Source organism: Solea senegalensis, linkage group LG6 (assembly GCF_019176455.1).
Source record: "Solea senegalensis isolate Sse05_10M linkage group LG6, IFAPA_SoseM_1, whole genome shotgun sequence".
Lineage (NCBI taxonomy): Eukaryota > Metazoa > Chordata > Actinopteri > Pleuronectiformes > Soleidae > Solea > Solea senegalensis.
In genome coordinates, this window is record NC_058026.1 from 19,762,325 (window position 1) to 19,786,612 (window position 24,288).

The 24,288-nt window shown below is 40.1% G+C and overlaps 3 protein-coding genes across 3 annotated transcripts in view; all 3 read right to left on the minus strand.

Moving 5' to 3' along the window:
* Window positions 1-439: 439 nt before the first annotated feature.
* mief2 (mitochondrial elongation factor 2) lies at window positions 440-8,462 on the minus strand. Its single transcript, XM_044029238.1, has 8 exons — window positions 8,293-8,462; window positions 6,379-6,537; window positions 5,585-5,750; window positions 5,408-5,502; window positions 3,949-4,125; window positions 3,700-3,863; window positions 3,215-3,367; window positions 440-1,778 (listed from the first exon to the last, which is right to left on the minus strand). The coding sequence occupies exons 2-8, from the start codon at window positions 6,514-6,516 to the stop codon at window positions 1,271-1,273; spliced, it is 1,401 nt and encodes a 466-aa protein (XP_043885173.1). The 5' UTR covers window positions 6,517-6,537; window positions 8,293-8,462; the 3' UTR covers window positions 440-1,270.
* A 1,813-nt stretch (window positions 8,463-10,275) lies between these two features.
* Window positions 10,276-13,480, minus strand: alkbh5 (alkB homolog 5, RNA demethylase). Its single transcript, XM_044029303.1, has 4 exons — window positions 12,163-13,480; window positions 11,989-12,069; window positions 11,663-11,785; window positions 10,276-10,888 (listed from the first exon to the last, which is right to left on the minus strand). Exons 1-4 carry the CDS (start codon window positions 12,879-12,881, stop codon window positions 10,729-10,731), a joined length of 1,083 nt encoding a protein of 360 aa, XP_043885238.1. The 5' UTR covers window positions 12,882-13,480; the 3' UTR covers window positions 10,276-10,728.
* A 1,794-nt stretch (window positions 13,481-15,274) lies between these two features.
* Window positions 15,275-24,288, minus strand: part of myo15ab (myosin XVAb) — a 59,274-nt gene continuing 50,260 nt past the window's right edge. Inside the window, exons 60-75 of the mRNA XM_044027581.1 lie at window positions 24,007-24,212; window positions 23,792-23,910; window positions 23,192-23,261; window positions 23,019-23,091; window positions 22,836-22,909; window positions 22,670-22,752; window positions 22,429-22,559; window positions 21,295-21,389; window positions 20,781-20,858; window positions 20,583-20,679; window positions 18,837-18,997; window positions 18,619-18,752; window positions 17,755-17,888; window positions 16,430-16,563; window positions 16,148-16,288; window positions 15,275-16,016 (exon numbers count right to left, since the gene is read on the minus strand). Of these exons, the coding sequence (XP_043883516.1) occupies window positions 15,915-16,016; window positions 16,148-16,288; window positions 16,430-16,563; window positions 17,755-17,888; window positions 18,619-18,752; window positions 18,837-18,997; window positions 20,583-20,679; window positions 20,781-20,858; window positions 21,295-21,389; window positions 22,429-22,559; window positions 22,670-22,752; window positions 22,836-22,909; window positions 23,019-23,091; window positions 23,192-23,261; window positions 23,792-23,910; window positions 24,007-24,212 (1,832 nt within the window). The 3' untranslated portion in view covers window positions 15,275-15,914. The remainder of the gene's footprint in view (window positions 16,017-16,147; window positions 16,289-16,429; window positions 16,564-17,754; window positions 17,889-18,618; window positions 18,753-18,836; window positions 18,998-20,582; window positions 20,680-20,780; window positions 20,859-21,294; window positions 21,390-22,428; window positions 22,560-22,669; window positions 22,753-22,835; window positions 22,910-23,018; window positions 23,092-23,191; window positions 23,262-23,791; window positions 23,911-24,006; window positions 24,213-24,288) is intronic.

The following is a 24,288-nucleotide window of genomic DNA, read 5'->3' on the forward strand; positions in this document are numbered from 1 at the left end:
ATAGATGCACTGGTGGGTTAGTAGTGAGATTTTGTATTCAATCCTGTGTGAGACTGGGAGCCAATGAAGGGATTTGAGAAACGGTGTGATATGGTCACATTTTCAAGTCTTCGACCATATCACATATATATTCAATGCTCCTTGAAGCTTTAACTTTACTATAACTTATTACATTTTGTGTCAATTATGTCTACAATTTCAGTTTTTAAAAAAACTTGTATTTCATTTTGTTGCTTTTGTCTACATATCATAGTTTTGTTTAAGTCTAAAGGTCATTGTCACATGTTAGTAGGCATCCATTAAGCCGTTTAGAGAATCTGTTGCTCAACCAAATGTCACGTGACATGATTTTGATCAATAAAGCTGCAGAGTTAAAAAAAACCCATTGTGATGAAAGGTCCACTGCATAAAAACTATTTGGAGCAACAAAGAGAGAATCTAAACAAGTGCTTTCATTTTTATTTGTAGTTTCACTCTTCAATCACAGAAAATCTCTCACACACACTCACATTTATTCTTATTTAAAATCAACTGCATTTAAATATTAGGCCACTTTAACAACAATTTACAGGAATAATTGACCCAAAATAATATTGGCCATCCAAACATTAAACCAGACAAAAATACTGCACACTTAAACCTTCAATATGAAAAAATATAAATGCTGAGTTAAATGAGCCAAACTCAGTTACACAGAACAGTTTATAACAAATGCAGCAAATCCTGGTGTTTTTTTTCTTTTAATTATTTTTCTGCAAAGTTATAATATATTAAAGGAGCTTTAGATAAATGATGCAGAGTAGCACTAATTAAAAGGAAAACTCAAGCAATAAACTTTCCCTGCTGTTAATAGATATCCTGAACTTTGCCGACTCACTTCATATGAAGACAAATGACAGTAGATCTTGCTGTAGTGTGTGGATTCATGATCACACACACACACACATCCCGATGCATTATTTCAAACATCTGATTAACACTTCCACAGCTCCTTTCCTTGCCATGTCTCCTTTAATGTGTTTATCACGTTCACATCTGCACCGTCCGTGTGGCCTCTCCTCCTCTGGTGTACAGATCAGTCCACGGTGCCTGCTGCCATTTTGTTATCAAAACTGTACCTTGTTACCTAACAACAATGCCAGATGGAGAGGCTAAATGGGGTGAGAAGGAAGAATACGTCTTTGTCTTACACCAAACACCATGTATCATATAAGATAAAGCCTTTGATCCCTGTGTCAGAGATTGAGAAATAAAGTGTGTGCACAGTGAGTTATATCAGCAGTATTTCAGGCTCTGACACAGCGCAGTAGAGCATGAAGCCCATCTGGTCCACCTGGTCCTCTGACAAGCCGCTCAGCAGATTGACAGCTGGTTTGAAGTAACTTTGTAACACCCCTTGCTCGAGGTAGCCAATCAGCTCTGTGATACACTGCTGAAATCTCATATCCAGGCTGGTCTGGCACCAGTCGCTCTCACTGTCACTGAGGTGAAGGATGAGATTGGCCAGCGGGGCAGATTCAAGCGGCCGCAGTGCTGGGTTCAGTCTGCAAACTGCCTTTAAGATTTTAAGTGTTTGTTTGCGGGAGCCGTCATCAGCGGCATCCAGTTGGGCCAGACGCTGAGTTTCCCAAGGGTATAAAGACAGGTGCCACGCGTTGACCCAGGGAGAGGTGAGCTCAGGCTGGGCTGTCAGGACAACATCCTCCTGCCTCAACAGAGGCAACATGGTGATGAACAAGGGATCATCACTGCTCACTGCCCCTTCTTCATTTCGAGGCCTGAAGAGTCAGAAAAAAATAACTATTAGAAAGGTAAAGGTTATTGAGATAAACATGGACCTCCTGCCTCTTTGTGTGCCTCTTATAACCATATTAATATCATTCTTTTAAATCATACTGCTATATACTATTTTATGTTAAAGCATATGAAAGACTTATTATTTAGACTCGATAACATTCAGTGCATGAACCAATTAAAAGAGAGGAGCAATAGTTTAGGGTTACCTGTAGTGTGTAACTTAAATGCACAAAAACCTCCACTACATTCAGATCACTGTCAAATCAAAGATTCAGTAAAACAAATTTGACATTTCTTGTCTTCACAAATAATACACATTAGAAGATAGTGGCAGAGAACATGCGAAAAAATGTTTTATCTGTAGAGTAAAGAATTATGAAGTTAAAACTGAAAACGGTTCCTTCAAGTAGTCATAAAAATATGACTTCATGACACACAGGAGCCTTTAACTGCGGATTCCCGTTCACTCCTGAATCACTGCATCTGCTCCTAAACTACTGCCTTTGTTTTACTAGCTAGCTGAGATGTCTTCAACAAATGTGCCTTACCTGGAAAAGCTCTGACACTTGATGTAAAATCATCTAAAGATGAAGAAAATAAGTAGAGAAGAACAGAAAGAGGAGCAGACTCCTGCTGTGAGGCTGCAGGTACTGCTTAGGAAGAGGGGGGAGGACTGCTGCTAAACTAGCGCTATTTAGATATGTTGTTAACGGAGTGTTTAAGTTAATATTCTGTGCAAACACTGATGAACCACTACGTTTGGGGACTCTGGTCCCCACTCGAGCAGGTAGACCAGAATAGAGTGCGAGTATGTTCAATGGCTTCAATGGACACAGAATTCATTCCGTCTCAGAGCACAGAATACAGCTGAGTTTAACACGATTTAAAACCTTTTTTTTTTTTTAATCACTCACTTAACAGGCATTTTAAGCCAATCAGCTCCACACTACACTCCCTGTGTGACTCTCTCTCTCAGTATAGCAGGTTTTCCATGTCTGTGGTGATGTTCCCACCCTGGACAAAGAGTGACGTATTATACATCACAGCTGAGCAAACAAAGAGAAAGAAGCACACAGCACAAGCAAAGTGAGACAGCTTCATACAGCAGCTGAAGTTGAAAACAAGCACTCAAAGTTTCAGAGATAGACTCAAGTGCTAAAAATTAAACTGAAGTGCTCCTTTAACTGCCTGCATGAACTAAACACAACACAGCTGCTGCATAATAATGCCATTTTAAAAGACAGATATACAACACATAAGTTATGGAAGCGCATTAGAAAGAAGAAGACAGTGATAGAGAGGCTGCACTTTACATTGTCTATTTGCACATTATACAAAAAAAAGTTACTGTGACTAAATAAAATAACAAAAGTCAACAAAAACAATCAACAATAGTCATGTTCAAGAAGGCACGCACCTTATCTCTAGTCTCAGGTCTGGTCCTCCCGGTACAGGGCTGACGAGACAGTCCATTGTGCAGCTGATGGACGGCCAGTTTATACTGTCCATGACGGCTTTACTAAACATGTTCACAACAGCTTCTGCAGACAAGTAACCGCCCACCAGGTACCTACGAGACACAAGGAAAGACTAGTTTCAGAGAGTATGTTATTTAGTATGTTAGTTAGAGAGTAAGTATGTTTATGTTTCATACGTTGACTTCAAAATACACACATACTAATATACATTTGTGAAGTTTCGATATGACTTGACAAAGCTGCTGTTACAGGATTACACAGATAGTATTTGTGCAGGGATGCAAAGATAAACAAGAGCATAGTACATGCAAGTTAGCCATGTACTGTGCACTTATTATCATTTACAAATCAGGCTTTTTCCTATGGATGCAGATTATTTCTGAAACTGCGATAAAATGCTTTTTTTCATCCCGAGTATGATCACCTGTCCCAGTAGCTCCTTCCTCTGGGAAAATATTCTAGATTAACCCGGCGGACCATCCAGTGCAGCGGGTGTGTGAGCAGTGTTTCTTCTCCAGGGATGAGACGCCAGAGAGAAGCTTCCAGCTGCAGAGGAACTAGCAGACAGGCGTGGTCCGCAGTGACCACCTAAACACACACAAGACACCCAGGTGGCACTTGTATTACATCTTGCTTAAGAACATTACATTTTTGAGTGTGGTTGTGTTTGTACCTGCATGTCGTCAAGAAGAGAACCACCGAGACTCATTTCTCCCAGAGGCATGTCAGGCTGTCGGCTGTGCAGAAAGCCCTGGATCTCAGTGCAGATGTCCAGAGCCAGAGACTGAGCTCTCTGGATCTCAGGTGGAGATAGTGCTGCTCTTGTGTGATAGTACTGCTGCAGACGCTCCTGCACACAGTTGACAGAAGCAGAACAAGTCAGTCCCTGTACAAACCACTGACACCAAGATGACAGTAAACCTTAGGTGAACCCTCCGATGTTTTCTGCTCAACACAAATTAACCTCAGAATCTAATCTGCACAGCAGCTACACATGAAAAACTAATTTAAAAGGCTTGTCTAGTAAAATCGCTGCCTAAGTCGATGATATCTATCAGAATATATTTACAACTTTATCTCATCTCTTCTCCGACTGGAAAGTGGAGTTTTTAAACTGCCAACTCTCCTGCAACAAAGCTCATTAAGAAAATATTTGCTTTTAGCTTGTGGGAGCACAGGAGCTGCTAATCTACTGCCACCATGTTTGGAAAGTTTGCATTCTTTAGGTAAATCTGACTGCAGGATCAGTCAAAAATTCCACATTTGACACTAGTGATGGAGGCAGCAGTGGACCAACAACTCCTGTGCGCCATGATGTAAAATTGCTGATATCCTCTATGGACTTTGGTATGGAGAGGGAGCAGTTGACAAATTCAGTTTCCAGTCCAATGTTGTCCAACTGTGACAAATAGCTGTATATGTAGTCTGTTTTGCCTTGTGTTTTTGCTGGCAGCCATATTTTGAATGAAAGCGAATAATGACAGCTACAGGCTGATGGCATGATGGGGGCAGGCACGGCACATTGAGTGTTGACTATGTGGCTGTACCTTATACAACCAGACTTTAAAAAAAAAAAATCATTTTAAATTTGATTTTTGCTTTTATTTTAGTATGAAATTAACTACAAGTTTGACAGCGAAAGATCTAATTTTCAGATTGTTTCAACTCTTCTGAATAATCTGCATTCCAGAGATGCACAACTGTTCATACAAGATCATCTGCTCAAGCCTTATTTAAAAGGCAAATCACATTCTTCCAATTACCCTCTTAAGTCCAGTCAAGCATTTGCAACCGCTCTGCGACCATTGAACAAATTATTTCATGTAGTTATCACAGAACAGTCACAACCTCCCTGCACACAAGCACAAAGCTGTTTCATGCTTCTTTGACTTCTACCATACAGTCAGTGCACAAGTGCACGTTGTATTTTGATTATTCAAGGCTCTTGGGGCTCTGTGCAGCCTAAACAGTGAATAACAATGCGTATCCCCTAAGCGCTGTGCTTTGCAAAACACATTACACATGCATAAATGAATGAGCCAACACCAAGCAGCAGCTCCTTACAGCAGCTGCTGGGACTGAATGGATAATCTGTCTCTTCAAGAGCTCACAGCTGAAATGTCAGAGTGTACCTGCAAACTGAGGACACACAGCTGGAGCCTCTTGGACTTTGACTCGGGTTTGGACACCTCCATAGAGGACATCTGGGGTTGTTGACACAGGTCATCTGATGGCGACAAAGGTTAAATACAGCTGTGAAGGGTTACAATGATGATAAGAATATATACACCTTTTAAAATGTTACCTACCTTTCTGCTGTCTGGTGGCCTTAGCAACATGTTTCATCACCACACCCTCTATGCCCTTTGTGATCAGTGTGGGGGAGGCGGACACCAAACTCAACTCCTCCCAACTTTCAGCCATCTTCTGTTCCACCTTTTCATCATCGGCTGCACGGCCAGCGCGCTCTATCAGCTAAACGCAAACACTCATTGTTACAATTTGGGGTGGATATGATTCCCTGAATCGATTCTGATTCACAAGATCCTGATTCTATTAAATTTTCTAGTTGATTTTGTATATTTCAGTATGGATTCATTTTAGGATATTTCAGTTCCCATAACAATTTTGCTTGGTTATGAAAGAGATTTTAACTGAACTTATGCTGTAAATTGTATATAATGTTGATTTCTCATTAAAGATATTAATGTTTACATGACAAATTGACCCCAAAGTAGTTACATTAATGCACTTTTAATTTAATATGACTACACACTCAATAGAACAGTTGTAGGTGATAGTTCAAGCTTGAACATTAAAAATCTATTCAAGTTTAAAATATCCAGCCTAGAAATGCAACAGACTTTTTAAAGTAATTAACAAGTTGTCCAGCAGGGGGTACTGTGAGTGCAAATTGGCAAGCAAAATAAAATGTAATGCCAAAACTACAGGAAGTATTAATGCATTTTTGGTTGCAGGTATTGGTTGCAACTTGTGTTGTAATTTATGTTTTCCAAATGCAGAAGATGCAAAAGAAGATTTTACCATATTCAAATATTCAAGAAAGCACTCGTGTGGTGCAAACAACCTGAAAAACACTCACACGTTTCACAGCCAGCGTAGCAATTCCTAACATGGCAGCCCCACCAACTCCCAGAACCAGCCGGGCATTTGACAGCAGGAAGTCTATCACCATGGCAATGCCATCCTCTCCTCGCCTCCGACTACCCTGGAAGTTCATTTCTTCCTTTTTGTGGTTAGCCTTCAGAAGAGAGAATGCATAAATTGAGGTGAGCAGAAAGTAACAAGACAGGACAGTAAGGTATCTCTAAAAAATTTGGGGGGAAAATATCAGTGGTTATAAAGGCCTATTTGGGGAGTGTCTATCAGTCTGAGCAGATCTAAAACCGCAAAACTAAAATCATCAACTTTTTTATTTTGGTCAAGAGGGAAAACTATGAATTGATTCTGTATTTTTATCCTTTAAATAGCTGCTTCAAAATCATTTTAATGGCTCGCTGACTCAGTGCCTCCACCCTGCACCAGAAAACAAATGCTCTTGCATATTGTAAGTTTGGTGAATTAATAATAATAACCAGACGCAAACTGAGGGAATCAGGTGCAGCAAGTAATGCTGAAACTAGGTTTAAAAAGACTTAGAAGTCATTAAATATCCAATTCCACTGTGGTCTGTTTGCAAAAATAACAGCACATCCACAAAACTTACAGTGTTGCTTTCAGATTTTCACTAGAGGACACATTCTACAAGTCAGTATGTGTGATATAGTTAAAAAAATCATTTTTATTTTGCTCAAAACTGAACAAATGCAATGTGCTTTTTTAGTTCCTGGCACCTGAAACCCATAAACAAATAACTCAAAGTAATCTCAATGCAGTTTGTACATGTCCTCTTTCTCCTTGCCAGAGAAACAAGGTCCTGAGAATGGAAGCACGTTCTATTTATAGTCCAAATACATGTCTGAGTCACACTGGGTGGCTGGATCAAATATAAAACAACCTGAACTTCCCCAGTTAAGTTACACCACAACAAATGTCTGTGGCACGTACTGCACAGAGGAGACAAATGAGACACCAGAGCAAAGTACACTTCCCTGCTCAATGTTAGTTCCTTTATCATCTGAGGGAGATTTCAGTACAGGTTAAGTTTATGATAGGAGAAAAGGCAAAAGGTAGTTTACTGGGACATACATGTGCCACTCAACAACAGTTTGGAATATAGTGTCAATCAATCATAATGCTATTGATTACTGTAGGGCTGCAACTAATGATTATTTTAATACATGAATGTTTTTCTTGATAAAATGAGTACTTCAAAATGTTGATCAGTGTTTACCAAACCTGGAATTTATGTATTTTAATGTATTTGCTTTGTTTTTTGCTATGTGGAGCAAAGCAAAATCAGAAATCTTGCTTTAAAATTGGAAGACTCAATTAATCAATTATGAAAAAATTTATTTAATTTTATATTTGTATTGTGCAATCACAATTAATACACCACCAGTTTGTTGTTTCAGGGGCTCTGTATGAGACCATAAACTTATTTTACTTAATTATGAAGCGTGTGGTCTGCAGGCCTTTATTGTACTGGCAAGAATGGCAGCACTGAATCCGCAGACCTGCTGTTAATGTATTAAACTGGAATTATCTATCTCATGTTATGATATAAAAAGAAGTCTTATCATCCTCCTGACTGGACTATTGACAGATATATTCCAACATTCACCTGCTGACTTTTCCCCTAGTGCTGGTATCGCCTCATCTCCAGTGTTTGGTTTCTATTCAGGATGCAGATTTAACCTCAGGAATCGATAACATTACAGTGACATATCATATACACACTCATTTAGCAGACATGACCAGAGTTAAGTGAGGTATTGCAGCACGAAGAGCAGCAAAAAGGACGAAAAGCTCGTGTGACGTCAGATAAGTGAAGTTAGCCAGCTACATTAGCAGTCAGTGACAGCTACCTGAACACTCTCTAACATACTGTACTTACCACTCAGTGCGGAGAAAAGTTCAACAGCCTGGTCCACAACCATCAGGGTTTGTCAAAATACGCCTTTCGATACCTTTTCATCAATTGCACGAACTACAACTATCGCCAAGTCGCTAAATATAGTTCAACCAGAGAGCTAACAGCTGCTGTTGACTTCTTCTTCTAGTAAACGTGGTTCATGCACAAAGTGCACTAGCGCCCCCAGCATTTAGCTCCGGAGCTACGGCAACAACATCCTTTTTTTTCTTCAGTCCCCTGAAATGTAAATAATGAAGTTGGCTTCAACTTGAAATTGAATTGAAGAAATGGTTCATTTGAAAACGTGGTAAATGTCTAATAATCCTTTATTTTTATTGCTGAATAGTTAATTTCTCATCATATGATTGACTGCATTAGGGCTGCAACAAATATTATTTATTCGATTACTAAATAAATCGCCAACTATTTTGATAATCAATCAGTTTTAGTGTTTTTTCAATGATTAAAACAAGCTACAAGCTTTTTAGCCAGCTTCTTAAACATGAATAGTCTCTGGATTATTTGTTCCATATAAAAAACAAATCAAACGATCATTTCCAGGTATGAGAAACACTAATAAACATTTTCTGGACCAAACAATTACTTGAATCAAGAATCAAGAAAATAATTAGCTAATTAATCGATTATGAAAATAATCTTTAGTTGCAGCCCTATTATGCATTTGATTGTTGTCACCAACTTGCTACCCATATACAAGTCTCTTTTTTAAACCTAATTATTATAACATGTAACTGATATTTGAAATCTGTTATTCAATTAATCTTTCTAAAAAAAATAGTTAACTTCACTCAGTGAGGTGCCACTGAAGTTAAATTTCAACAGTTAGCAAACACATGAAAACCTTTTCAGTGGGTGGGTATGAGCTGAGGGCATTTACAAAAAACAAAACAAAAAAACCAAGAACATGCCTGAGATAATACAGTGAATGTACACTGTATGAACAACCAGCTTGTAATGTGCTGTGTACAGTATACACTGTTGCTGTTATAAAGATGTGCTCGAGCTTTGGTCAGCTGGAGATTTTTTGGGGAAAAACAAAAACCACAACCGTTTGATCTTTACCAAAAGCCTACAAAGTGTGTTCAACTAATGTCACATCCTACACATTCTATATAAACAAGTTACACTTGTCAGGTAAAGCCACTGCATTTATTAGCAAATGTGTCTTCATAGTAATTGATGTGAATAAACATTGTAACTGGAAGCTCTTCCTGCTTGTTAGACATCCAGCTCAATATGGAAGGGGAAATCATACTCTGGAGACGACTTCTGCATTATTCTAACAGGCCAGAAAAAAAATATATATATATATATATATACCTAATAAAACTTGATAACCCCAACTTATCTGCTACACCTAACCAAAAAGTTGGTGACCCATTTACGTCACAAGAGATCCAGTGATTACTTTAAATTCATGTCAATGTGTTCAAACTCAAAAGTGTCAAAAAAACAAACATCCATCCTGTTTTAGAAATGAACCGGCTTCTAACGTAAGTACCTCTGACAAATATGACTGAGAGCAACAAACAAACTCATGTTTATGAGCCAAACACATATGCAAATGCATTCTCTGCCAAGTCGAGTCGAGTTTACAGACTTTAAAGGGTCAGCTTAGCTCAAAGATTACCTGATATGACCAAGAAATAATTTGGTTCAAAAAGAACATCAACAGCACTGAGTCTGTCACTATAGAAGGTATTGCAACTTCAGACTGAAAGAAGAGTTTTAAACAAGGCCTGAGTATTTCATCATCCCATAAAGCATCAGTTTAGTTGATAAACCATATTTCAAGAAGAGCCACCCAGTCAGACCAAATCATGACACAGGAAGCACGACCAAACACCTTCCAGTTACTTTAACTGTGACAAAAGAACGGAGATGGCACACTAAATGTATGAATCAAAGATGTATGTGCAACTTTAAAAAAAGCTCCAGTCTGCATAAAATTTCACCCAGTCAAAGACTATACAAATGTATTGTACATTATAACAAGTTAGATTACAGGTCAGGTTTTCTTTTGTACAAGTCCATACGTACACCTTCCTTTTAGCTTTTAAGGTCTGTACATCTTGGTTACAAAAAATACATGCCATTCTTTTTAAAATCTATGAACATAGAAACAAAAGATGTTTAATTTAAGGTGATAGAAAAGGTTAAGAACCAAGTCTATTCGAAGTAAGTAATTATATAATGTGTAGCAGAGATGCCAGCTTCATCTGCCAAGAAACAAATATACACTCAGGCTGATCCAGACCTAAATCAAAATGCAGACAGTAGGATGACAGTGCTCCTAGTGTCAGACTAGAACTGAAGCTAGAAAATGACTAACCAAAGAACAGAATACTGACATAGATGAAAGAATAGTAATTAATATTTATATGTGTGAGTGACCGCTCAATGACGTCTCATTTTGACTTTGCGCCCTGAACTCTCCCGGTGTTTGTCATAGTCCTGACCACGCCCCCAGTTGTTCTCTGAGCTGCTGCTGTGACGTCGATGATGGGAAAGTGAAGGATGTCTGTTCTCCTCTTTGTCCATCTCCAGAACCCTCGGCCTGGTGGAAGAGGAAGAGACAGAGTCATTAAATCAAATTTGGATCACCCTTATTACATGTTTACTGACTCTACTCTGCTTCATTTGTTTTTGCATCCATGTCCTTGTGATCAATGATGATCAATGATAATATTTTGTAAATTATATAATGCCTTAAACCATACTGGACTTTTGTTTGTACAGATTAAAAGCCAGACTAAGAAAAGCAGTGTGAAGGTAAGATGTGTAGATGGTCGAGTCCTAAAGTCTGAGACCATTTTCGTCAGACTTCAGGGACAAATCTGCAGCATCAGTGAACCGTAAAAAATAAAAAAGAAGAGAAAAATCAATTTAATTCCATCCCAACACAGCCACCCACCTCCACCCCAAGCTGTCCCCAGTGGATAAGTTCAGTGCTGAGTTTCTGTTCAAGTCTGACTCCAGATCTTTCTGAGGTTCACTTATGTTTCGCCTCACTTACTATGACTCTCCATCTTTGGCTCTATTTTCCCTTTTGATAAGTTGTTTTCATTCCACTACACAGGGAAAGCCACTGGGAAAAACAAAAGCCACTACCCATTCTGTTTTGTTTGCAAAAAGGTGTGTGTGTGTGTGTGTGTGCGTGCGTATCTATATATATATATATTATATAATATTTATATATATATATATATTTATATATAAAGATATATATATATATATATATACATACAATATAACTTAGTTAATTATGTTTCCACCTTAGGTAAAAATTGGATCATATGAAGAGTTTCATTGCATCTGTAGACGTGTATACCTGTGTGCAGCACCAGGGTCTGTTTTGCGATGAGAGCGTTTGGCTTTCAGAGGAGCGGGTCTCTCTACAGGACACAAGCTTAAATGGCTGTCAGAGCTCAGACGAGGAGCATCAGGTCTGGTCCTGGCAAATGGAAGAGGAACACAAGGATCAGTGTAAGATTTCAAAAAACATAACTGACATAAAATCCTGGGTTTCACCACAAACTTTCAGAACTGAAGAAGTGTCTTAGATGAGAGGAGAGACACCTTCAAGAAATCCAGTTGCTACTGATTCAGTGATTTTTGTACCATTGACATATTTGGGGTTCAAGTATGATGACTCACTTCCTAAGGATGATGACTGCACGCCGTTCCTTGATGTCTTGGGGCCGAATGCAATGGGTGATATCATCTGCAGCATAGCCACTGAGGAAATGATAAAGAAAATCAAGTGTGAAAAACTACAGAACATCCAGTAAGTCAACGAACACATGATGACAACAACAAGTAAAGAGTCACCTGAGTACTGTGACACTGCCTCTCTTCACAGGCAACACAAACACTGGCTCGGACACTCTTATGGGTTTGAACTGGAAGCGGCAGCCGAAGCAGAGAGCACTGTCACTGAAGAAGGACACCGAAACAATTGGCCGTGCAAAGATGTGCAGAGGATCCACGTGTGACACGATGCAGCCACCCGGCTGATAATCATTGATGACTGCACTGTTGACAAACCCTTCAGGGATCAATCCATCGGACACCAGTCGCTTAATCACCAGCTCATGCACCCAACCCGGGATCTCATCCACCTCTCCTTTGCGGTACAGCCTCTCCTGGCCCGGTCCACGCTTCTCCAGCTGGGCTCCATACGTGTAGCCCTCCCCGAAGAAGTACTTGTTACGGAGCGGGGCCCTGTCCACAGTGTGCTCTCGGTACAAACCAGCCTCTGCTTTGGTGACCACCTCGTCGATCTTCTCCTCAATCAGGGCGCACTCCTCGGGTGTGAAGATGTTCCTCTGCTGGATGCTGCTCTTCACCCGGCGGGCCTCCTGCTCACGGACCTCCGCGCTGTCATCGCTGTGCTCACACTCCTCGTCGTCAGACTCCCGGTATTTTCGTTTTCGACCTTTCCCGCTGCCGTTACTCGTGCTGTCCACGTATTTATTTTTGTACTCGTCTCTGTGTGGCGTCGTGGATTTCAGCTTCTCCCTCAGGTCAGAGTATCCGCTGGCTGCCATGTCAGCCAAACAATATGCCTGGTGTGTGCGACGTGTGCTCTTAACCAAAAGACAGCACGTATCAGCGCTGCATTTCAGCACCGGTTTAACTGACTGGTTAAGGTCAACGGACTGGTTGTCAAACTGAATGTTGGATAACGGTAGCTCAAAGGGGCATTAGCTCGCTCTCACACAGGGTCCATATGTAGCTAGCATAAGCCAAGCTGCTCCGTGGCACTAAACAGCAGACACGTTTGAAACTTTAGAGCTTTAAGATTGTATTACAAGACAAAGAGTGACCAGCGGAGCTGCGATAAAGGCTGCGTCGATAATACAACACACTCAGCCAGCAGGGAGGCTAACGGAAACTAGCCGAGCTGCTAGTTAGCCACGCTAGCCAGGCTTGGTCTGTTCGTCGCCGCCTGGAAATACGGACAAACCACGCAGCAACATTTCACATGTCACACAAATTCCACACCGCGGGACACCAGAAACGTGGTTTCCACTCGGCTCTGGAGCGTCCTGAAGACACAGTATTGTTAGTAACGAGGTTTGAAACTACCACGGTCAGTTTACACCATCAATGCCCGTCTAAAATAAACTCGTGTAACCTGCCCCGTATCTGCGCATGCTCAGTCGTGATCTCCCAGTTTGGGGCGTGGCTATCAAATGTCTTGCACGTCCATAGGAGGACACAGAAACCGAGATTGGCAGCCCAGACTACTGCTAATATTGTCTCACTAATAACTTATTTACTTCAGTAACAATAATAATAATAATACAAATAATAATAATAAAATAATGATGATAATAATAATAATGACATTGATGAATATTAAAAGTAAATACAATAAATGTAATAGCATTGATTATTTTAGAGCATTTAGTTATGCAATTTCATTCTTATACATTCTTATAGCTCCAGCCCGGTATCTCTATTCTCCTGTGTGGACTAATGAGTAATTACCAAAACACTGTCAGGCAGTTGTTTAGGGGAACACTGTTGGTTGGGCATGTATTTTCAGTAATGGGTGTTAGTGTTAGTGAAGCCAGGAATCAAAGCCACAACCTTTCAGTTGACTCGCTGTACTACTACTAAACATCCAGGTGTATTTTCAGCAGAAGAATCCACTTCTGAAACTTTTCACGAGTGATTCTTGATGTTTTCAGCCATGTGGAGCCCATGGGCTTAATCAACGCTATGCGACTTCATATGACAATGATTAAAATGTAATTTTTTTTTTTTTATATATTAAAAGTTGCGCACTACAGCATTAAAATAATATTGCCACATTGATTTTATTGTTGATTAATGATTTAACTATAACTGTTGACAAAACAAACAAAAACAAAGCAGAAGTGCTCATATTGCTTTCAAGTTTTCTTTAAAAAAATAAGCACATTAACATTGGTTGAATACAACAATGGTTTACACTAATCAAGTTTTACAGTCAAGCATATTGATAAAAAAAATAAAAATAAACATGTGAGTTATAAAACACTGTAATGAGAAGGCACAGGACTGTGATGCTTATTATTATTAATCCTATTAAAACCCTTTGATACAGACGAACCACATTTAATGTAAAATACATGAAAACAGTAGTAAGTGCAATTATCAAGGTGTCGACCTGAAAAATAAGACACAAATGTGTTCAGTCATTGCAGTTAAATAACAAAACACATGCATATGTGTTCACATGAGTGCCTGTGTGTGTGAGCTTCACACATCACACACCTGAAAGTAAGAAGAGGTAGTTTTCACATACACTACCATGCAAATATGTCTTGGGGCCATGATTGCCAAACTGTGGTACGTGTACCAACAGTGGTACATCACCTTCCTTCCTCTGGTGGTACTATTAGCAATACTGTTCTACTGTACAAACCAGGGTATGTGATTGGAGTGGAGCTGAGGAATTTTGACTGCATAGAAAATGAAACAAATAAAAATAAATAATAATGAGAGTCACCTTATCACTCGCTCGATCTTAATTAATTTCACTATACCAGTGTGTGAAGTATTATGTGAGGAAAGGGGAGGATGATGAGAGAGCAAATGATATTATTGAGAATAAATCTGCCTCCTGTGAAAGGCTATAGCTAACTTTGCTCGACCTATTTACACCACTGTAGTTTAACGTTGACGATAATGGTGTTATTTTGTGGGGTCAATATTATCTCAACTGGTACTTGGTATGCAAATTTGAGAGCCAATGTCTTAGGGCACCACCAGTTTTGTTGTTTTTTTTGTCTGTCAAATTCTGTGATCTTTGGCATGTGCATTGGATAGAGGTGGGAATCTCCCTCCTCACAATACGATACAACGATTCTGTGATAATCAACATATTGTAAGACAGTTGCATAGCGATATCTGTCTGACTGAAGAAAACAAATATCCGTGAAAAGTTAAAAGTGCAGAATTTCTCTATTCACAACATGGAGAACAAAGTGCATAAAGTCTACGTATGATTAATGTAGCTTTCTCCGCCATCATCCTGTAACTTCCACCCAAGTTTCCCTCATTCAGTTGCACAGCGCCACCATGAGGAGACATGAAGTAGTGATGCCCGACTAGAGAAACAGGCAGGGACTGTCTACTTTAGAGCGCCTTTATTTATTCATAAAAATATCGATATTTGCCCTGGTGTATGGAGGATCATCGCATTGCACGGGGAAGGATGACAATATATCACCAAATGGATATTTTGACTTACCCCAAGTATTGCAATGATTTTGACAACACATGTATATATAGACCTTTTTTGACATGAAATAGTAGAACAAAAAAGGTTTCTACCGATGACATTAATTAGTGTTTTACTCCAGTTTTATGAGAACCAAGGCCGTTCTATTGTTAAAGGTATAAGGGTAGGTCACACTAAATACTTGACATTTTCACCTGTAGATGCTGAAAAATTTGTTATTTTGCTTCTCTTGTAACCCATATTTTCTGGATGTGTTCCAATAAGGTGATTGATAAAATATTATACTGTTATGACATTATGTGTATGTTTATACACGGTAAGGCAGACATGTGTGTGTGTGTGTGTCTTATAACATGGTGATTTCACTGGGCGGTAGAGTGAGCCTCTTCTCCCGCACCAACATCATGTTTTCCACCTGCATGGCGATGACTCGGCACAACTCCAGGCCCTGTGGACAAACACAACTGGCATTAGCATGGACGCTGACACACAGCAACTACAACAACTACTGAATCTGATTGTCGGCATGTGTCAGCCTTTTAAATGTCTCCTTGTGTGTGTGTGTTGTTTGTGTAATACCTGCTCCAACTGCAACTGAATGACCCGCTGCGTGTTCATGTCCCCCAAGGTGAGATCTACGTACGGATAGCTGGTTCCAGCAGTGGGCCTCTGGGTGCGGCTGGACTGCACCTCCACCAGGGGGACCACTACCATCACCTCCTGCACCACAAACATCACACCACACTTCAGTCTGCTGCAGCTACGTGCATCTACTTCTGGGCTCATGTTTCAGTCACGATAAGCTGAGTCATGTTAGTAGCTGACATTTCTGAGTGTATGCATGTGTTTGTGTCCCCTTACGTGTGTGTTTTTGTGCAGAAAGTGGAGGCCGTGTTGATTGACAGCAACAATACAGGGGGCGTAGAAGGTGGTGGAGCTGCTGCTGTGGATGTAGAAAAACGACGAGCCGAACATGGGGAACGCACTGACCAGGCCTGCACACACACACACACACACACATACAGTCACCTTTTTATTTTATAAGATGCACCTCAGGAGTCAGTTACTAACCCTTTGTAAATTGCTGTGGGAATAATACACAACTCCTTAAATGGACATCCCAGGGGCGTATGTCTTTATAGGTCCCGTTATCAGTCTTTACAAAATGCATTTTTTATGCGTTGTATGATTAATACTGTATTGCATATTTAAAAAACAAAACAAACGGGAGTGGTTGTGCAGATGTCACAAAATATAGTGTTTTTTTTTTTATTTTTGTTCATAGAAACGAGCCAAGCGAACTTTTAAATGTGACGTAATTTCACAAGTTCAATTCGATTTTAACAAATTTGAGTTCTTTTTGCTGAGGTGTGTTTATATAGTTGGTGAAAATGAAAAAAAAAACTATAGATTGTGCTGAAAAAAGGATATAAGACACTCTATATTGCACATTCTAATATCCTCTGTATATACGTTTTAACATAGTAATGGGGAAAAAACAGCCTAAATGCTCTGTGTTCTGAGGGTTAAAGGGACAATCCACTTATTTTACATGTCAAGTTCAGTTTATGCTCCATGAGAACTACTACTCATACCACACAGTCTTACACCAAAATGTTAGTAACCAAATTAATGTAGTTTCAAAAACATGGATAGTGATGTGCCATGAAAAGTGAAATAAAAGACACATTGTTAAGTTAGATTATTGGAGTGCAGGATCAAGTCCTTTTGAGGCTTGACTCATAGTAGAGATTAAAACTCAAAAGGATCTTGAACTGTGGTGCTTTTCGATGAACAGACTCTTATTAAAATCTGTATCATTACATTTATTAAATGTGATGCATATTCTAATTAATCTCGTTAAAGTCAGTTGATTCTTTACCTTGAAAACAAGAGTTAACACAACAGTCTCCCCTAAAAGTTCACATACTCAGATGTTTTAAAGTTTTAACTGTATCACGTCAGTCTGTTTCTAAATGTGGTTTTATGAATTACACGAGTTGCAGGCACTGCTATTTTGTGCTATCTACATATTTACATTAAATTGTTTTCATTTTCCTAAAGTTCATGTTTTCAATTGAAGTTATAATATAATACATTTTCGTTGTTATTTTTCAATATTGTTGTTCAGCAAGTACACTTCACCAGCACGTAAAGTTTGAAATCACATTCAGTCAATTTCATACCCAGAAATTGTGCTCTGGCCTGGTGCGGGTTCAAGGTCTGTACTTGTTGCATGTGCTGCGTCACCATGGTAACCCACTGCTGTGGTTGCTGCTTTTTGAACAGAGGTGTGGCGATGTACTCTGATAGTTCATGTCTGGAGGAGAGGGGAACAGAAACAGACGGTTAGATAAACAGGAGTCGGCTTCGCTCGGTGATTTTGGACATTTTCAACGACTGGGTGAGTCTGCTGCCGGCTCCATGTGGGGGTGGACAGAGACTGAGATGCAAGAAGCAGGAAGCTTTAAAAAGAAAGTGAAATTTTGCATGAAAATATTAGCCCTTTTGTGATTAAATGTTTTTATTATCTCAGCCAGTTTGTCCGTCTGTCAGGATTACTCAAAAACTACTACACTGATGCTTACAAATGTAAAAGAAGTGGGGCATGACTCAAGTTTAGTCTGTGCTTTCTCAGGATTAAAACCTTGCAAATCAGTCACAAAGTGTGCTGTGTCTGTGGTCTCCCACGTTTGAGTACAGTATGTGTAAACACCTTTTATCCACGGATTATTGCATGCAACAGTTTTTAGTTTTTTTTACCCTTTTTTAATTTTCCTTCCATCCATCTACCAATTTATCCTCCCCATGAGGGTCAATCTCAGCTACATAAGGCGTTAGGCGGGGTACACCGTGGACAGTTAACCAGTTCATCACAGGGACACATATAGAGACAAACAACCATCCACTCTCATACTCAAACCTAGGTTCATTTAGAGTGTCCTCATCAAATTTCATAAATTTGACCTTTAAAATCAGAGTTTCAGTTTTCACCTTTGGGATAAATGTAAAGAATATCTCAGTTATTTTCCTTGTCTTTGTTTCCTTACATGCTGGGGATGAAGATGATGTCCTTGGCTCGGTGCTGTAAAGCTGCCAGTTTGGAAATCTGGTGGAACTGTTGTTCGCTGACTTTTCCATGTGGCAGAACGTTTAGCAGACCTTTCCGGTAGTCGGGCAGGATCTACAAAGACAAAAAAAAACAAAAATACATATGGGCACACATGCACCCACACACAGTAGATATGTGTAATATCACCTGTGGTACCTGGTTATAATGCATCGCAACACAAAGCTCATTTTCAAACTTGAGTGGCTGCGTCCAGACGACTCTTCTGAACCAAAAGCTGTAGTTGGTGTCGACTAACTCAGCCTCTGTCGCTACATCCAAGATGTACTCGTTTTTGTTCAGAGGACGCACATTCTGACCTGAACGCACACAGCAAAACACAACGTCATTTACACCAAAGATACAAAACATGTAACAGGTTTTTAATCAGTGAAAATAGTGTCCTGTCTCTTAAAGACTTCATTCTATAATAAACTTACCAGACCATTACTCACACCTTTGTAAATAAAGGTTTTTAAAAGTTTGTATGAGGAAAGGTACAACTTGGTGACATTTTAACTCATCTAAAAATCCACAATTCATTGCAGTGTTTTGGAAAAAATACTCACAGGCGCATAACCTAATGGATGAGACTTTCAATATCTAAAGCTTTTTCTGGCAAAAAAATCACTGACCTTGTCAGGACCAGTCGCCCTCGGGTAAACCAAAACCTGGTCCTAATGAGGCAGAGCCTTATTTCTCTCTGTTAAGATTTGAATTGTGATACGGTAAAAGCTAGGTTTAGGCATTAAATGGTTAAGGTTAGGGATACCGCTCAAAGCAGTGCAAACCTGTGTTTCTGTGTGTGTTCTCCTTAACAGCGCTCAGAATGTTACTGAATTTTACATCATTTAAAATCTCATTTGTAAACATTTAGCGACATTCAAATATGGCTAGGTGGTTAGTAGCATCTGTTCCTGTGGAGTTTTCATTGCTTGATTATAAGCTAGAGCAGCGTGGTTTATTTGTTTGTTTGTGTTTGCAGTTCTTTTATGGATGGACAGTGTACAGTGAAACATAAGGATGCTTAAAGCTATATGTCATAAGGTAAAAACAAAACAAAAAAAACAGAATGAAACCAGCAATGATGTTATGTGAAGTTTAGGTTCAGCTTTTAAATCAGTCACAAAATGCTGTGTCCGACTGCGGCATTACAAAGTGATATGATCACTATTAAAAACCTATTTGAAAAAGAGAAAGACTGTCCCGCTGGATTATCAGTCCAGTACTCAGGACCAGTATCTGGTCGGCTATAGCCAAAAAACCCAAGAGCGCAATAACAGATTCAGACATACGTCATAATCCACGAAAAGTCACGTTAATATTTGTAGAACCACATGCCGAGTGACCTGCTGCGTTTCTGAATAGAATAGAAGTGAAAGCAGATGTCAGCTGTTTTCATGTGGAGCTATTTAATGCTAAGGCAGGAAAAACAAACAACAGAATGCAGAGTGCGCCGTCAGAGCGCCTCAAGGCCTGAAATGAGAAACTTCATGAAGCAGAAAAAAATGAAATGAACTGTATTTTATTTATTAATGCCATTATTTTGTGCATCATTTTATCTAAATATATACATATCGAGAGACTGCACATGAATGGCACATCTATTCGAAAATGGAGAGGAACATGTGTACTGGATTGTTATCGACAGAGACTCAGTGTTTTTCAGTATCAGTATCAGAAATGAGACGCTGCTGCTGTTCTTTTGTTATTTTTCCATGACGACCAGATCAGGAGTCACGAACAAGAGTGACTTTCTCCCACAGCAAGAAACCAGAGAGCAATTTGACATGTGATCTGTGAGTGGAGATGCTTCACTGGCAACAAAGAGTAGATTAACCCCTCTGAAGTAACTCAACATTTAATGTGAGTGTGTGACAGAGAGAGAGAAGTGTGTGAACACACCTCGGTTGGTGACTAAAAATATGGCATATTCCTCCATGGCTTCCAGTCGGTGCAAAGCCATCTCATAACACAGCTCTTCAATCACCTCCAGGGCAACCTGGAAAACACAAGCGCATCAGCATGTGTGTCTATGAGAAGCCAGCAAGTCAGCTTTAGATAGCTTTACTGGTAAACTTCCAACAGTAGTTCAACACATACAGAGCATGTTTTTATCTTCACGTGGCGTTCGATTCCTCCAGGAAAGAGAAAGAGCTGACGTTTTGAACTCCGTCCCGCCTGAGGACACACAAAATCATTCAGTAAACATACGGCACACATACTAGACATGTTGTCCTATGAGTGAGGTGCAACTCCAAGATAATTGTGTAAGATTTTAAGATTAAAAAAGTGTTTATCTTTGATTGTGTTTTGACTTCTTCACAACAATACTGTATATTGCAAGACAATGTTTCTCTGAACTGAACATAAATGAACCATATAGCATTAAATACACTATGGTATATGACCAGACATTTGGACTGTGTTTTGCATTTTGACCTGTGAGCTGCTATGTTCAATATTTGTATCTTATTGTATGTGAGGGGGTTGGTATGACTGATCAGAGCGAACATGAGTGAAGGTAAAGCATTAATACATAAAGGAGTGTCTTTACTCTGTCAGTATCACAAGTTATAATAAAGTAATGGATCTGAATGTTTCCTCCACCACTGACCATCATAGCCTTCAGCTCCATGTTGTTGGGTGGAACAATGCGGCCGCCATACTGGAACGTCTTCTTCAGGTTTTGCTCACATGCTTTGGCTATGCCTGATGCATTTACAGAGAAGGTGACATGTTAGTTGCTATGGTAACACGTAACAGCAAACTTGTCCTTTTTTTGAAATGTGGTTGTGAGTTGAGTTGCCAGCACAACCCCCCCCCCCACATGTGGTGGGGTAGACAGGTGAGGCAGAGCTGCCAGTGTGGACACAACATAACAAACATAACAGATTTAAGTCATTAAAAAATGTAGACTTTCTTCATGAAACCTTAAGACACATTTTGCTACTTTATCTTGTTGTAAGACAGCCTTTTTTGACTGGAAACTGAGTTTCGAGTCCCTTTGTTGACTCACACTCACTCTCCCGCAAAGTCCAAAGAGAAAATCATCAATTTTACATCACAGCACACAGGAGTTGCTGAGCCACTGTTGCCTCCATCAGTAAGTTCAAATGTGTTATTTTGTGACTTTGTTGTTTTAAATCCTTTGTTTAGATTTACCTGAGTGACACCAAGTTACCTCAGCAGTAGACGTGCAGCTTTGGTGTCCTTGCAAGCTAAAGATGCAGATTTTCTCTCTGGACTTTGGTGTGGGAGAGACTTAAACAGGCATAGATTTTATTTGGTGAGATTTTTATTAAGGGCACACTCACACCAGGATAGTCAGGGGGAATACTGAAAACATTCACACCTTCATTTGGTTTGGTTCACTTTCACACGGCATGTTTGTAACAGCTAAATTGTTTTTTTCACAAGAAGCTTCCCAGTATGAGCAGCAGGTGAGGCAATGGGATCTCCCACTGCAAGTGAACTGTACCAGGGTTCACTTACAAGCCAACCGAGACCCACTTTTTAAGGTGAACCACAGTTTGCTTGTTCGGTTGAGCTTTCACACCTGCCGTAATGAAGCATAGTAACTGAGGAAAACTAATTCTGCGCCATTTAAAGTGAAAGTGCCCTAAGTGACCAGCAGGGGGCCAGCAGAGGGTGTGCACAGCTCAGGCAGTTCTGACTATATGTCAGTACCTGGTACAACCAAACTTAAAAAAAACAACTATCACTTAATAGCAAATGTGTGTGTTTTTACCCTGATACTGTGCGCCAGCACTGCGAGAGGCTTGCTGCAGATATTTCAGGAGGAAAGGCTTGAGGACTTCAGAGCTGCGATGATAAGCAGTCAGGATGTACAGCAGCCTCCAGCCTCGTTGGCAACTATCACTGCACAAAACAAGAGAGCACAGACACGCTCAGGATGACAGACTCGGTGAGGAATGAGAAGTGAACAGTGTGTTGGTTTATAGTGTGTGATGTGCAACAGATACACTCACGGTTTGGAGCTGGTGTTAGCCGTGAGCTGTTTGAGGAGCTGGCAGTAAGCCTCGTCCCTCATCAACGTGAACTCTCCTATGAGCTGCGAAGGAAGGACACACACGCACACATCATCATTAAACTATGAAAAAGACGATAGTCTGCATAACAGTCGTGTGTAATTACCTTCAGGAAGGTGCTGACCACTTCCTGTTCTGTCACTCCCCGTAAAGGTGAATCACCCATGAAACGCATCGCCGCTACACAAAATACACAACCAGGCACACACTTTATTTATAGAGAAATTCAAAATTGCCTCCAGAACTCACAAATCATAACATATGACAGGTGGAGAAGGAGAGAACTTACACAAGAAGAGATCAGTGGCTACTCTGTTCATGGCTGCATCACTGAACTCGATCAGAGACTCAGTCAGAGGATTCTGACAAGGAGAAAAACAATCAAGAAAACTGTAACAGACCCAAATACCACACAGAGTCAAGGCACTGAGACGCTGTTTGTTATAGAGAGATGAAAGGCACCTTTGAGAACTTGATCATTTCAACAGGTTCTCTCGAGTCTCTGTTCTTGCTTTTGCTCGTCAGGGAATCACTGTTAAAAAAACAACAAAAAAACACTTAAGATTAAATTCAGATAATTTAGATTAAAAAAAGCTGAAATGCCTTACGAGTTGTTATTATTATTATGCAAGACAACCATTATTATTATTGATGTATAAATAACACATTTTTACTCCATGGTTGTTGATGAAGCTGATTTTAGTTTTAAATATTTTTTTTTTAAATGCATACGTTTATTAATATAAGGGGTGATGGTGGGTGGGAGTAACCTGTTGACCGGTACCCTGGAGTTTTGTGACCTAAACCAGGGTTTCTCGGTCCTGGTCCTGGAGACCCACTACCCTGCATGTTTTAGAGGTTTTCCTGCTCCATCATACCTTGATCTACGCTCATGTAATTAATTAAAACCAAAGCTGTTGATTAAATATAGATAGACCAGAAAGTAACACTAAAATGGAATAGAGTGTGTGTAAATATGCTTCATTGATTTCTACCAGTGGATCTGAACATAGGATTTCTGTGCGTAGATTTTCCTGTGTGTACATCATTTCTTCATCTCACCCTCTCCCACTGGGTCCCTGTCTGAAGTACTTCCTGGCAAACTCCACCATGTCATATTTGCTGTCCAGCAGGGCCTTTTCATCCAGATCTCCTTCAGCAAAGCCATCAAGGGAAACTTTCTGAGAGGCAAAAGTTTGACAGTGAAAAAAACCACCTGACAACTTTGTCAGACGGGGAGATGGCAGACACCTGTGTGTGTGTGCATGCCTCTTTACCTCAATTGTTTGATCTATTTCATGTGCCGCCATGGTGGATGCTACGGCAACAGCGACGGCGGAAGACACAGCAAACTGTCCCGCTCCCCCTCGAGGCTCGGACTTACGGTCCAGCGGCAGTGACAGGAAGTCTGGAGGTGCAACGGGATGGACGCACTCGGCAGGAAATGCACCGGGGCGGCCGAACACAGCGCCAAACTTCCAGCCTGACACATGGACACAGAGAAGAGGGAGGACAAAATGTAGTTAAACAGTAGGTTTTGTTTGTTGTATGACATCCTT

Coding starts and splice junctions, on each gene's coding strand:
- mief2 (XM_044029238.1), bottom strand. CDS start 6,516: ATGAACTTCCAGGGTAGTCGGAGGCGAGGAGAGGATGGCATTGCCATG. Junction 4,126..5,407: donor TGTGTGTCCTCAGTTTGCAG/GTACACTCTGAC, acceptor AACTGTGTGCAG/GAGCGTCTGCAGCAGTACTA. Junction 3,864..3,948: donor CTCTTCTTGACGACATGCAG/GTACAAACACAA, acceptor GTGTGTGTTTAG/GTGGTCACTGCGGACCACGC.
- alkbh5 (XM_044029303.1), bottom strand. CDS start 12,881: ATGGCAGCCAGCGGATACTCTGACCTGAGGGAGAAGCTGAAATCCACG. Junction 12,070..12,162: donor GGCAGTGTCACAGTACTCAG/GTGACTCTTTAC, acceptor TCATTTCCTCAG/TGGCTATGCTGCAGATGATA. Junction 10,889..11,662: donor GACCCTGGTGCTGCACACAG/GTATACACGTCT, acceptor CTCTTCCACCAG/GCCGAGGGTTCTGGAGATGG.